The sequence below is a fragment of the Artibeus jamaicensis genome, unplaced genomic scaffold (assembly GCF_021234435.1).
Source record: "Artibeus jamaicensis isolate MK-2021 breed Jamaican fruit bat unplaced genomic scaffold, CSHL_Jam_final contig_944, whole genome shotgun sequence".
NCBI lineage: Eukaryota > Metazoa > Chordata > Mammalia > Chiroptera > Phyllostomidae > Artibeus > Artibeus jamaicensis.
This window is the reverse complement of record NW_026522020.1, coordinates 1,668,405-1,681,712: the sequence shown is the minus strand read 5'-3', so window position 1 is coordinate 1,681,712 and position 13,308 is coordinate 1,668,405. Positions and strand designations below refer to the sequence as shown.

The window sequence follows — 13,308 nt, the reverse complement described above, 5'->3', positions numbered from 1 at the left end:
AAGTGACTTCATTTCTGCATCAGTAACAGAGAAGCTTCCAGGGAACCTGCTGCCCATCGCAGCCTCGGTCTTGCCAGGCGGGGCTGGAGGGACTGAGACCTGGGACGGGCGAGACGCCAGCGTGGGCGGAGCCGAGGTGGGCGGAGCCGAGGTGGGCGGGTGCTCCGTGCTGGGTCGCCTCTGGCGGTGTGTGTGCTGTCTGTGGCTTCGTGCCTGTCGGGAGGCCAAGCAGCTGTGACCCACGGACAATCACAGGGAGGCCAGGGCCCATCCAGCGCGCCTCATCTCAGTCACTGCCAGGTGTCAGCTGCAGACACCGGGGACCTGGGGGTGGGGGTGGGGGTGGGGACAGGGCGGCTCTCACTGCTGCCAGTGGCCTGGCATCTGTGATTGGTCCCCTGGGCTTTCTCACTGTTGTTGGTCCATCATGCTACTGAGTGCCTCCACTTACCAAGACGTCACCTGCTGTCAAGTGCCTTGCCACGTCAGCTGTTCGTCCAGCTTTGCTTGGACGCCACAGAGTGGCTGCTGGGCAGGCTGCCCACAGATGCCGTGTGACCAGCCCCCATCTGTGGGTCTCACACTCGGGGGCTGGTGGTGCGAGCCCAGGGAGACCTGGGGTGAATCTCCGCTCTTCCACTGGCCAGCAGTCCACCTTCGGGGCACTGCTGGACCTCTGCGCCTGGGAGCTTCCCCTGTCCTTCTGGGACCTGTGGGGGTTAAAGGAGACAGAGCCCAGTGTGTTGGGGGACAGGCCCATCGCTCCCTCCCCAACTCCTCCCTCCCGTCGCCCCTCTTCCCCTCCCTGCACACAGCTGCCGTTGGCGTGATGGCCTTTGTCCTTCCAGACACCATTCAGGGTGCAAGTGCGGGCCCCTCTAGTGCTGACTGCCCTGCCCTTTCCACACCGGGAACCAGACCGGTCACCCTTAGTGGCTGGCCTCGGGCACTGACAGTGTTCCGTATTTGGGACACTTGGTTATCTGCAGTTTTCACTACCGGTGGCCATGAGAGTGTCCTGGAGAAGGGTGTGGCCCTGGGGCCTTCCCCACAGAAGAGGGGGGCTCTCCTGCTCCCTCCCCCGCTCCCCCCCCCCCGCAGCACGGGAACAGGCTTTTCTTTACCTTGGAGGCCCCCCCCACAGCCTTTTTGCATCTCTGTCTGAGAGTGGGTGGGCACCCTCGGGGCCAGTCCTCGGGAGTCACCACTGTCCCCTCTCCTCCCTCCGCCGGGTCCGTGGCGCAGGCCATGTTCGAGCTGGTCACCTCCGAGGCCTCCTACTACAAGAGCCTGAGCCTGCTCGTGTCCCACTTCATGGAGAACGAGCGGCTGAAGAAGCTGCTGCACCCGTCCGAGGCCCACATCCTCTTCTCCAACGTCCTGGACGTCATGGCCGTCAGTGAGCGGTGAGCCCCCCGCCCTCTCCCCCCACCCCGCCCCTCTGGCCTGTGTTCATGTCTGGTGTCCCATGGGACCCGGCTTCCTGCCCCTTCTCGCCCGGGCACAGCTGCAGCAGGTGGCGTGGGCTCGAGACATGGGCTTCTCTACCCCTGTGGGGTGGGCATTTTCTGTGACGAGATAGGAACAGACACGGAAACCCAAAGACGCGCCTCCCTCCCCACAGGGCAGCGGGGGGCACAGGTGTACGAGGGTCCCACACAGTCAGGGGGGTGTGCGGCTGGTGTCGTGACAGTCCAGAGGCGTCCGTATAAACTGTCCTTACCCCATTCGAGCCCTAAAGCCCTGGCCGGGGTGCACGGCGCCTTCTCCCCTTGGCTGGGCGGCGTCTGCCTGTGTGAGGCAGTGGCAGTCGGAACTGCGCCTCTCAGAACTGCGCCTCTGTCTGAGCCCATTGGAAGGAAGGGGTGCGCTTAGTGGAGGAGGAGCCAACATCTGTTCACTGAGAAGTGAACCCCAACCGTATCATTACCAGCTAACAGTGCAAAACTCAGCTTTGCGAGCCTCTGGCCCAGCCCCGAGGGTTCCCTGGTGAAGCCCAGTGCGGCAGAGCTGCTAGCTCTGCTGGCCCCCACTGCGTGGGCCCCGCCCTGCCCCCCACGCTGACACCTCATCTCTCTGTCTGCCATGGGCTCAGGAGGCCCAGAGACCCCCTCAGCCTCTGCCGCTGCCCCTCTCTGGAAGGAGAGGGTCTTTGTAGTTAAGCACCCATTTATGTTTCCTTAGGGAACCCCCCAAACACGCCCACGCTGCAGCGTCTAGGTTCAGCCACGTCCCCACGCCTCCTGGCCTCCATGGGCGTCTGTCTGAAGCAAATCCTCATCATTTCATTTTATCTGTGAACCCACCCGTGTGTATCTAAAAGATAAAGTCTCTCTCTCACTTTTAAAAATAGCCCTAATGCCATTTCTACCTAAAAAACCAAACAGGAATTGCTTTTTTTCCTTTAAGATTTTATTTATTTATTTTTGGAGGGAGGGGAAGGGAAGGGAAGGAGAAAGACAGGGAGAGAAGCATCAAAGTGTGGTCACCTCTTGCACAGCCCCTACTGGGGACCTGGCCTGCAACCCAGACATGTGCCCTGACCGGGAATCAAACCAGTGACCCTTTGGTTCACAGGCCCGCGCTCAATCCACTGAGCCACACCAGCCAGGGCTCAAATGAGAATTGCTGGATGTGACCAAATGCATCACCGGCACTGGGGGCTGGTCCTTGGGTCTGTCAGTCTGTCCCCGGGGAGAGCCTGCCGGGGGAGCTGTGTCTTGAGGCTCCTGGCCACTGCCTCCTGCAGGTTCCTCCTGGAGCTGGAGCGCCGGATGGAGGAGAATGTCGTCATCTCCGACGTGTGTGACATCGTGCACCACTACGCGGCCAACCACTTCTCGGTCTACATCACCTACGTCAGCAACCAGACCTACCAGGAGAGGACCTACAAGCAGCTGCTGTGAGTGCGCTGGGCCGCGGGGCCCCTCCGCTGCTGACCCCGAGCCGGGTCCTTGCTCCTGCTCAGCCCACGTCACCAGAGAGACACTGAGCCCAGCACGGTCGGCCACGGTGCCCACGGGACCTCTGTCCTGAACGGCTGTGCAGACTCTGTGCGGGTTAGAAAAGGGAGTTTGAGGCCCAGAGGGCAGCTCGAGGCCCAAGATGGCAGGAAAGGGACCGGAACCAGAGACAAAACAAGGGTGGGCGGGAGCAGGTCCCTCTGGTGGCTACCCAGCCACCCCTCGAAGTTCTTGCTAATCTGCCCATTTAGTGAACTTGCTGGGGGTCCTAGTTGCTGAGATAATCTTTCAGTGTGCCTTCCCCGGCTTCTCTGCGCCACTGTGCCAGCTGTGACGACAGCACAACCTGTGACGCATTGACAGGGGAGCCTGCGGGAACTTTGAGTGCTGGCCTGTGACCCTCACACTGACCCATTGGGCCGTGCCATCCGACCGGGTCATCCACTGTGACGCTTTAAAGCTGGAGTACGGCAGGGGCATGGGGGGCAGGTCTCTTGATTGGGGTTTGGACTTGGAATTGGAGGGGCCCAGGAAGCCGGTTTTGAGGGCAGACATGGAGAAGACGAGCACGCGGCAGAACAGGAGTCTAGCTATCATGGCGCCCGTGGGGACACTGGTGTGGCCGAGAGTGCAGACCGCCTGGGCCCGAGGACCAGGCAGGGTGTCCGTGTCCCCGCCAACTCCAGGGCCTGCCTCTAACGCCCTGGCAGTCCTGCACCTGACCCACCACCCAGTTGTCTGCGGACACGGGGCCCGCACCTGGCAGGAAGAGCGCAGGTTCCCAGCAGTCGGCTCCAGCTGCCGCCCATTCCTGTCACTCTGTGGGCTCACCTCGCCCTGGTTCCTGCAGGTAAACCACTGGGCTGTGTGTCTGATTCACAGACTTGGCCACGTGAGGCCGGCCTGCCTGCCACACACAGCGTATTTGGCTAAGTCTTCAGGGGCCTGGCATGTGAAGCCACCTTGAACAGCTTGCTTTCCACTAAAGTAAATAAGTAAATGGACACCTGTTCTGTGTCCGTGGGCTGTCTGGTTCCTGGGGGGCTGTGGGTGGGGAGGAAGCGCCGCCAAGCTGTGCCTCCCCAGGCGAGCCAGAAGCCTGCTCACTCCCTCGTCCGCGTCCCCAGTCAGGAGAAGGCGGCCTTTCGGGAGCTGATCTCGCAGCTGGAGCTCGACCCCAAGTGCCGGGGGCTGCCCCTCTCCTCCTTCCTCATCCTGCCTTTCCAGAGGATCACGCGCCTCAAGCTGTTGGTCCAGGTACGGCCTCCTGCCCCCTCGACCGCCCCCAACAGGCAGCCCGGGCTTGCTCGTGCTCCTGCTGCAGAGCTATTCCCTGCGGCACCCAGGCCTCAGCCGGCTTTCTAGGAAGTCTGTCTGCTCCACAAATCCATTAAATCCCTACTGGGTGCCAAGCAGTGGGGGACTCCCTTCTCCCAGGCACCTACGCCCTTGGCTGGGGAGAGACCAACAAACACACAACCAGGAAGTGGCCATGGCTTTAAGGACAGTGAAACAGGGTCATGAGATGGGGGGAAGCACTACCAGTTGGGGGTCCAGAAAGGGTCTCAGACGAGTGACATTTCAGCAGAAACCTGGCTGACTGGCAGGTGATGGAACAGCTCATGCAAAGGCCCTGGGGCACCGGGTGCACAGACAGGAAGGCCAGTAATGAGCTGGGGGAAGTGACAGGTGTGAGTGTGGAGATGTGGACTGAGGCCAACTGGGGCCCTAAGGGGCCAGGTAAGACACCGAGTTCTGTCCTGTGACCACAGAGGCCACCACGTGGAGAGCACTGGGCAGGAAGGCAAGAGGGAAAATGGGAGAAAGGGTTGGCAGTGACTCAAGAAAGTAAGAGGGCGTGGAGGGGATCCCGAAGGGAAGCCAGCGATGTGAGCCTTGAACTTGCTACTGTGGAGTAAGAAGGAAGAAAAGAATCTTACGGTTTGAGAAGCTTCCCGAGGTGGAGAGACAGGGTGGGGAGCAGCCCAGGTTCGGTGCTGAACTAGCCAAGTCTGAGATGGCTGAGCAGTTAAACATCCAAGTTCAGAGTTGAAGGGAAAAGTAGGGGTCGCAGCTGTCAGCACTGAGATGCCATTCAACAATGAGACCAGCAAGGAAGGACAGAAAAGGGTACCAAGACCCAGCGCTGGGACTCTCCATGCCCAAGGAAGGACCAGAGAGAAGGCTAGTGTGAGGGTCACGTGCACCCCGGCCGACTCTCGGCTTGAGGCTGGGTTTCAAATGACGATCCCAGAAGAGGGCGAGGCGAAGCCCCTGCCGCCATCCCGAGCACCGAGCTCCCCTCGTGTCTCCATCCGCGCTCCGGTCCCTCATCGCTGGACCCTGCCCTCCGCGCCGGCCCCTGGTCACTTCCTTTGCTTTGCTGTCCGTGGTGCAGTGAGGCATCGGGCTCTGGGTTCGCCCTCAGCGTTAGTCCTCATGGGACACGGACTCGGGGCTGCCAGTTCAGAGCTGGTCAGGATGCTCAGCCCTCAGCCCCGCGGAGGGTTCTCCTGCTCTCTGTTGTCACCTAGTAGGGCTGTGCGTGGGTGTCGCAGCAACAGGAAGCCATCCTTGCGAGGTGGGGGGGAGCGGAGAGGGGCTGAAGGGCCACCGTGAAGGTTAATGCGGCCCCTGCCTGTGCGCAGAACATCCTGAAGAGAGTGGAGGAAAGGTCGGAGCGGGAGTGCACCGCCTTGGACGCCCACAAGGAGCTGGAACTGGTGAGTGGGCTTCCTCCCCCGCCCCGCGTTTTCCCATAAACCTCCCCTCCTGTAGACCTGCCTTCCTCGTCAGGCGCCCCCGCAGGTGAGCGTGTCTTTGGAAAACACAGATTAATTTTAGCATTTGCTTTTGCAGTCCAGGGAAGTCGCTGGGTCTAACAGTAGGTCAGGTGTGGCCTGAACAGAGCAGCAGGTCTTCCTTCCCCACCCGGGACCGGGGATCCGTGCGGGGTGGACAGGCAGCAGCCCAGCCCGCTCCACCTGCTGACCTCTGCTGCCCCCTAGAGGCCCAGCATGTGTCTGCAGCTGCCTCCTGCAGACGTCTAGGCCCTTAGATGCCTCTCTGGTGTCCTTGCCTGCGCATCTTCCCTCCCGTGACTGTCAGAGGCTGGTCTGGCTCTCTCCCCTTGGGTCTGTGTAGCCTCGCCCCAAGCCCGTGCATCCACAGCATCCCTGTCCCTGGAGCTGCAGTGGTCCAGTCTCTGCGAGAGGACGCAGGGGCCCTGCCAAGGGCTGGGCTTTTCCTTTTAGGAGTGGAGCAACCGCCTCCTGAGGCTGGAAGCTACTGGCAGAGTTTGGTGCAGGAGGGGTCAAGCAGTGCGTGCTTTCTGGTGCGCAGGCTCACATGGCTCCTTCTGGTCTAAAGCACTGTCCCGTGTGTGTCAGCGGCAGCTGTGGCAGAGGCACGCTGACATGCTAGGGACCCCACAGAGGACAAGCATGGGTGCTGGGAGGTCCTTCCCATTCCTTGTACCGGGGAGAGCAGCTCAGTAAAAGGATGAGCCTCGCTCCTTGAGCAGCTGGTGGTGGTTCTGAAGCTCCGAGCCACCAGGACTTCTGTACTTAATGCAGCAGTGTCCCCTGGCCTCTCCTCCTGTCCCCTACTCGGACCAGTTGGCCATTGCACCCTTCACTGGTTATGGAAAACAGCACTCCCCTCCCAGGCTTCTGGGGGAGAGGCTGCAGCCTTCAGCGGGCCGGTCGGGGCGGGTCAGGGACACGTGGGCCAAGTAGCAGCTTTCAGGGCGCCTTCCACTCACCCCTAGAGCGTCCATACCTGGTCAGGTGGGAGTTCATGACAGCCCCCACCGGGCAGCTGACCACCCTGGGTCACACACAGAGGTGATTCCAGTGACCACCAGGGCCTGAGAGAGGCCCACGTGCCCCAAGGGGTCCCCATGCGGCCAGAAAGCGTGTTCTGTGGCTTCAGGTCTTCTGCAGGCTGCTCCCTTTCTTGTCTTTAGGTATGCTCCTATTTCTCACACATTACTTTCTTTTACAAAGGTTTTTTTTTTTTTAAATTTATAAAAGCAGTTGCCACTCATTGCAAAAAATTCCAGACTGTGCTTGTATGCCAGAAAGAAGAAGGTAGAGACCGCACCAGTCCCCACCCCCTGGGCTGAGCCGGCACCCACCCCTCCAGGCCTCCCTCCACACCAGGGCACCCTCGTGAGGTCACATTCTCTGCAAAAGAGGAGCTGGCTCAGAACCAGCTCTGCTCTCCAGTTTAGAGCACGTAGAGTTGTTAACAATTTTTATGATTTCGGAGTACTTCCTTACGTGGCTCTGTCAGTGCTCCTCATCCCGGCTGATGGACACGTAGGTCGATGACAGTTTTTCTCCATTGCTGCAGGGACTGTTCAGCCCACTGGACTTTGGGCACCATCCTCATGCACACACACTTGAGTGCCTGCTGGGGGCTACTGGGCTCTGTCCCAGGCACCTGTGACCCGGTGTGGAATATCGTTTCTTCGTAAGGAGCCCCCAGAAGTCCCCGGAGACGCGGTTTTATTAGGCCTCTTGGTGCCTGGATTGCCTCTAAGGAAGGTTGGGGGACCCTCGTTCCCCCTCAGTGGGTGGCAGGGCTCAGCACCCCCCCCCCCCAGCTCACCTGTCTTTTCCAGTCTGACAGATGACTGAGGACATCTTACTGTTTAAACTTGCTTCCTAACAGCCTGACAATTTCTCCCACTTAGAGAAGGGAGCTCTAGCCCGCACAAGGTGGGCCGGTGGGTCTCAGCCATGGGCAGGAGGAAGTGACCAGGGACAGCTGACTGCAGGCGGCCTGACTCGACCTCCTTTTCACCCCAGGTGGTGAAAGCATGCAACGAGGGCGTCAGGAAGATGAGCCGCACCGAGCAGATGATCAGCATTCAGAAGAAGATGGAGTTTAAGATCAAGGTGAGCCCACCCCCACCTGCTTGCCAACCCAACCCAGTGGCCCAGTTGGTCACCAGCCAGGCACCCTTGAGTCTCAGTGCAGTGTCACCTCCCCCAGAGACTGTCCCTGACCCCTGGGCGGGGGGTGCCCTTCTGCCTTGTGCCTGGCAGACCCTCACCTTGGCTTGGGCTCTGTTCTGAGAGGCGTGTGGGCCCCCACAGCCACCCACCATCAGATGGGTGGCGAGTTTACGTGAAGTGCCCGAGAGGGACCGGCCTGGGGCTCTCAGAGCTGGGATCTGAGATCCTGCCAGAAGTTACCAACCTCCTCCTGAAACTTTACGCAAAGCTTCAGGCTTCAGTGAGCCTGAGAGCCTGGGTTTCCGGTCATGCGGACATGTGGACTCACAGTGCCCTCCAAGGTCACCAAGGTCATGCTGGTTGGGAGAGTGGGCCCCAGTCAAGGACGCAGATGCGGCCTGTGCGTCACGGTACTCCACCTGCCAGCTGACGGCCGGGTGCAGGGCCGCCCCTGAGCCATGCAGTGGGGGCCTCGCACAGCCCACTGTCCCCACCCCCTGGGACCCTGGCTCCCTCTGATTCTGCCTCACTTGGGGGTGCAGACACACACACACAGAGGTGCCTGTGTGAACACATAGTTACATGTGTACAGACATATGCTGTGCACAGGGACACACCTAGACACAAACACATTACATAGAAGCGCACATGGATACACAGGCAACGGTCGATACACAGCTGCACCCAGGCACACACACAGCTGCACTCACACACAGACACACCTGCCCTCCCTGCTTTGTCCAGGACGCACCCCTTCCCCCACCAGTGCTGAGTGTGCCCCAGGCCCAGTGCAGCCCTCACATGCCCAGTGTGCCTGCCGCTCACGACCCCAGCAAGGGCCCGGGGGAGCAGTGGGGAGCGGCGCCCGGGCACAGCCACTCTGACGCCTCCCCCGCCCCTCCCAGTCAGTGCCCATCATCTCCCACTCCCGCTGGCTGCTGAAGCAGGGCGAGCTGCAGCAGATGTCGGGCCCCAAGACCTCCCGCACGCTGCGGACCAAGAAACTCTTCCAGGAAATTTACCTCTTCCTCTTCAACGACCTGCTGGTGATCTGCCGGCAGATCCCGGGGTGAGCGCTGGGGGCAGGCGTGTAGGAGCCAGGCTTCCCGGGGCCTGGCGGGATGGCTAGCTGGAGCTCCGGCTTTCAGTCAGGTTTGAGGTCAGCTCCGTTCTCGCCCAGCCTTGGGCCTTCGGTCAAGTTTACTCAAACCCCCTGGGTCACACGGTGTGAGGGGCGGTTCCAGGATGGGGGACAGGCGTCCCGGGAGTGGCAGTGGCTGGTTCTGCTGCCGGCCAGGGTGAGGTCCCCTGGGACCCCAGGGCTTCCCCAAGACTGACGTGCCCCTGTCCCCCCACCCTCGGTCCCCAGAGACAAGTACCAGGTGTTCGACTCGGCACCGCGGGGCCTGCTCCGCGTGGAGGAGCTGGAGGACCAGGGCCAGACGCTGGCCAATGTGTTCATCCTGCGGCTGCTCGAGAACTCCGACGACCGGGAGGCCACCTACATGCTGAAGGCGTCCTCGCAGTGAGTGCCGCGCTGCTCCTGCCTCGCTGCCGTCCCTGGCCGCCCAGCTCCTGTTCTCCCTGCCCTGGACCTGTGGGGAGGGTTTCTCTCCGGGGTCCGCGTCCAGGTGTAGCATGTTGCTGTGTGCGTGCGTGTGCGTGCACACATACACATGTGCTCCCTCATGGCCTCAGACACTGGGCAGGCCCTCCTTTCTCATGAGGTGTTGTAGGACCCTAGGGCCAGGCTGACCAGGGAGCCACCATCTCTGCACCTCCCTGAGCAGCCAGGCGACCTGCCCTGCAGCCAAGATCAGTGTGGGAGACGCCCTCCCCCCAGGGCCCCGCCCTGCCCATCTAGGCCCCGCCCCCTACAGCCTGGGGCAGGGATGTTACTTCTCGGCAGCTGGCGAGCCTATTTGGCTGTGACTAGGGGTGACCGTGGGACGTGGCAGAGTGCTTGCCTTCATCAGCTGACTTTTTAAAGCGCACCGGGGAGATTCTGCAGGGGAGAATTGCGCACCTGGTCCTGCTGTAGCCCTGAGCAAGGCTCAGGACTGAGTAGCCAGTTGGCTGGACTATCCCTCAGTGGGGCTGTGGCTCTGCGGTTGGGGCATTTGTCCTCTTCCCTGTCCCAGGAGTGAGATGAAGCGCTGGATGACCTCGCTGGCCCCCAACCGGAGAACCAAGTTTGTTTCCTTCACATCCAGGCTGCTAGGTAAGTGGCCTCTGGGATGAGGACACCTCTGGGTGGGACAGTGAGGCCTCCATAGCATCAGCCTCAGGTGCTTCCTGAGCCCGTCTTCCCAGAGGCCCGCGTGGCCTCCGGGGTACCCGCTTCCACTGCCGGGGGGAGCCCCAGGTGCCAGCTGCTAGCTTAGTGCCTGATGGAGGTGCTCAGTGTGCTGAGCTTGGCCCCTGCTCGCGCGGTTACTGAAGGGGTAAGTCCCTGGGTCGAAGTGACAGGCACTGCAAGGAAGCCGCGAGGAGCCTGGGCCCAGAAGGCAGACGTGGTGTTCTTTGGGGTCACGGGTGTCTGAAAACCTCAGAAAACATGGAAGGGCGCTAGTCCAGCTGCCTGCCGGGAAGCTGCCATGCCCGGCTGCTCGCTGTACCCTGGGCACCTCATACTTCCTCCCAGGGCCCGTGCACATTCTTGAAGTCCCCTTGGAAGGAAGCCTCGAATAAGAGCCCACCCAGCCCACCCACCCTTTGTGCATGTTGTCTCCGGGTCCCCGGCCAGCCCAACTTCATTTTTTCTGGAGCCAAGGCTCCTCCCTCAAATGACTCCTTTTCAGTTGCTGCAAGACAAGCAGCGTCCAGGGGTGGCTGGGTAGGGGGCAGGGTGGTGACGCTGTGACGCTGCAATGCAGACAGGCTGCCTCCCTCCCTTCCCTCCAGATTGCCCCCAGGTCCAGTGTGTTCACCCGTATGTGGCCCAGCAGCCCGACGAGCTGACGCTGGAGCTGGCCGACATCCTTAACATCCTGGACAAGACGGAAGACGGTAAGGCAGGGGCTGGGTGCGGCGCCCACCGGTGCCTCAGGACTGTGCTGCTGGCCTGCACCAGCCCGAGGATGCAGTGCCCCCCGGGTGGAAAAGCTGGCTGCCGGGCAGGCAAGCCCAGGCCCTGGCACGTCATGCTCCCCCAGACCACCCCGCCCGCCCTGACTTCCCCAGCTTCTCCCAGGGCCTCCTCCCCAGACCAGTGGGGGCTGTCTCCACCTTCGCCCCAGGCCCTGCCCAGCACCGGCTCTGTGCCGTCCCCTCCGATGGCCACGGGCTTGGCCCACCTATCAGGCGGAAGGAAGGACAGCCAGGAACACCCTCACCCTGACCCCAGCCCCTGTATTTGCAACAAGCTTCCAGGTGACCCTGTGACCACCAGGCTTAGAGCCCCATGTGGGCCAGGGAGCTGCCCACCGAGCTCCTACCCAGGGCCAAGTGAGGTTCATATCCCTTCCTCAAAACACTGACCCCTTATTTCTACAACAGAATCCCTGAAACTGCACAGAGCACCCCCCTTCCCAGAATCCTCCTCCCCTTTGAGGTCCTGGCTGGAAGGCCTCTGGCTGGTGACGTCCAAGGGAGGCCACTTGCACTGGTTCCAAACTCCAGGGGCTCACCTGGCATTGGAAGAGCAGAGTCCATAACCCCCCTCCCCCAGAATAAACCAGCGCGCACCCGTCCCCCGTGGCCTGCAGAGTGTGTGCTGGGAACTGCAATGGGACCTGTACTGCCGGGCAGCCTGTGGGTGCTGGGGGGGGACCCAGGGCACCGTGCCGACCACCTGCCCCTTGGAGGCTGAGAGGCTGGGGGGGGTGGCCCAACAAGAGCGATGTGACCCTCTGAGCCCGGTGCCACCAATCAGCAAACCCCCACCCCCCACAGGATGATTCAGTATCTCTTGCTTTTAGGGGTGGCCCTGGGGGTCTCCCGACATCCTGTGGGACAGCCTGGGGCTGAGGGCTTGGGAGCAGGTCCCAAAGTCAATATGCTTGGAACACACTGTGGCACACAGAGCAGCTGGTCGCATCACAGCCACACGCACACGCACACACCGTGCTCCCTGGGGTGGTGTCAGGGCTTTGCCTCCCCAGTGAGTGGGGGGCCAACCACATCTGAGGGTCTCCAGTGGGGGTTTCAGAGCAGGTGCCTCTGGACAGGCCCTCCAGACTCCTGTCTCTCTGGCCCCTGTGCAGGGGTTGGGGTGGGGGAGGCCCCGCTGGGCCCCCCCTGAGCCTCCCCTCCCCTCCCCAAACAGGGTGGGTCTTTGGCGAGCGTCTGCACGACCAGGAGAGAGGCTGGTTCCCCAGCAACATGACCGAGGAGATCCTGAATCCCAAGATCCGATCGCAGAACCTCAAGGAATGTTTCCGGGTACACAAGATGGAGGACCCTCAGCGCAGCCAGAACAAGGACCGCAGGAAGCTGGGCAGCCGGAACCGGCAATGACCCCCTGCTCCCAGCCGGGCTAGGGTGTGGGTGGGTGGGAGCAGGGCCTGGTGGGCCAACCCGTGGACCATGGAGGGGCTCTGGGGACAGGTGACTTTGTGCGGGGGTCACTCTCGCCTGCATCCCTGGCACGTGTGAATGCTCATGCGTCTTGGCCCCTTGCTTGCAAACTGGAGAAGCGGTGCCCACGCCCTTCCTCTGAGGCATTTGCAAACGAGAAAGTGTATTTTAAACAGTATTACACCGTCCCTCCCTCTCTTCTCTTAGAGGGGGTAGACGAGGATTGGCCTGCTCCAGGGGCCTGGCCAGGCACTGGAAGAGGCCCGGGCCGGGCGTCCCTGGCCCAGGGCAGGTGCGAGGGCGGTGACTGCCATGACCCCCTGCACGCACCCTTCTCCACCCAGAAGCCGTTTGAATCCACCAGGCTCACTGCTGTCACCTGGTGAGCTTGCCAAGTGGCCCTCAGTCCCCAGTTTATGAGACCGAGAGACCAACTGCCTCTGTCCCCCCCGCCATCCCCTGGCTGTGCGGCCAGGCCCTGCCTCATGGCAGGCCGGCCTCCCAGAGCCTGGCTGAGGGTCCTGCTGCCTCTGGCTCCCTGATGGGCCGGCTGTACCTTATGTCTTCTGGCCCTTTAGGGGGCTCGGGTATTGTAAGGAATGAACTGGTCACTGCATCCTGTATTGGTTATGGTTCCAAGGAAAGCAAATACCATTTTTGGCTGCATTAAAAGAAGCATCATGTATGAAATAAAGGAGGTGAAGTTCTATTCTTTATTGCCCAGCCGCACACAGGAATGAGGCGTTTGGTTCCGGACGGGGAGCCCCCTCCCGGGTCAGTGGAAGAGGCAGATCCCGAAGGAGGGGTTAGGCGGCCTCCAGGCGGGAAGGGGGCCTCTGGGGTCGGGGCCTCCGCTTGTTCCA

At 61.5% G+C, this 13,308-nt stretch overlaps 1 protein-coding gene across 2 annotated transcripts in view; it reads left to right on the top strand.

Annotated features, from left to right (window-relative positions):
- The window catches only part of NGEF (neuronal guanine nucleotide exchange factor), an 82,567-nt gene extending 69,413 nt beyond the window's left edge, over positions 1–13,154 (top strand). The window contains exons 4-13 of one of the 2 annotated variants that reach the window (XM_037144006.2): positions 1,246–1,406; positions 2,750–2,902; positions 4,091–4,220; positions 5,612–5,686; positions 7,778–7,867; positions 8,833–8,996; positions 9,297–9,452; positions 10,069–10,148; positions 10,832–10,936; positions 12,195–13,154. In XM_037144006.2, the coding sequence (XP_036999901.2) occupies positions 1,246–1,406; positions 2,750–2,902; positions 4,091–4,220; positions 5,612–5,686; positions 7,778–7,867; positions 8,833–8,996; positions 9,297–9,452; positions 10,069–10,148; positions 10,832–10,936; positions 12,195–12,385 (1,305 nt within the window). In that variant the 3' untranslated portion in view covers positions 12,386–13,154. The remainder of the gene's footprint in view (positions 1–1,245; positions 1,407–2,749; positions 2,903–4,090; positions 4,221–5,611; positions 5,687–7,777; positions 7,868–8,832; positions 8,997–9,296; positions 9,453–10,068; positions 10,149–10,831; positions 10,937–12,194) is intronic. The other variant, XM_037143996.2, reaches the window with a different exon arrangement.
- Positions 13,155–13,308: the final 154 nt, after the last annotated feature.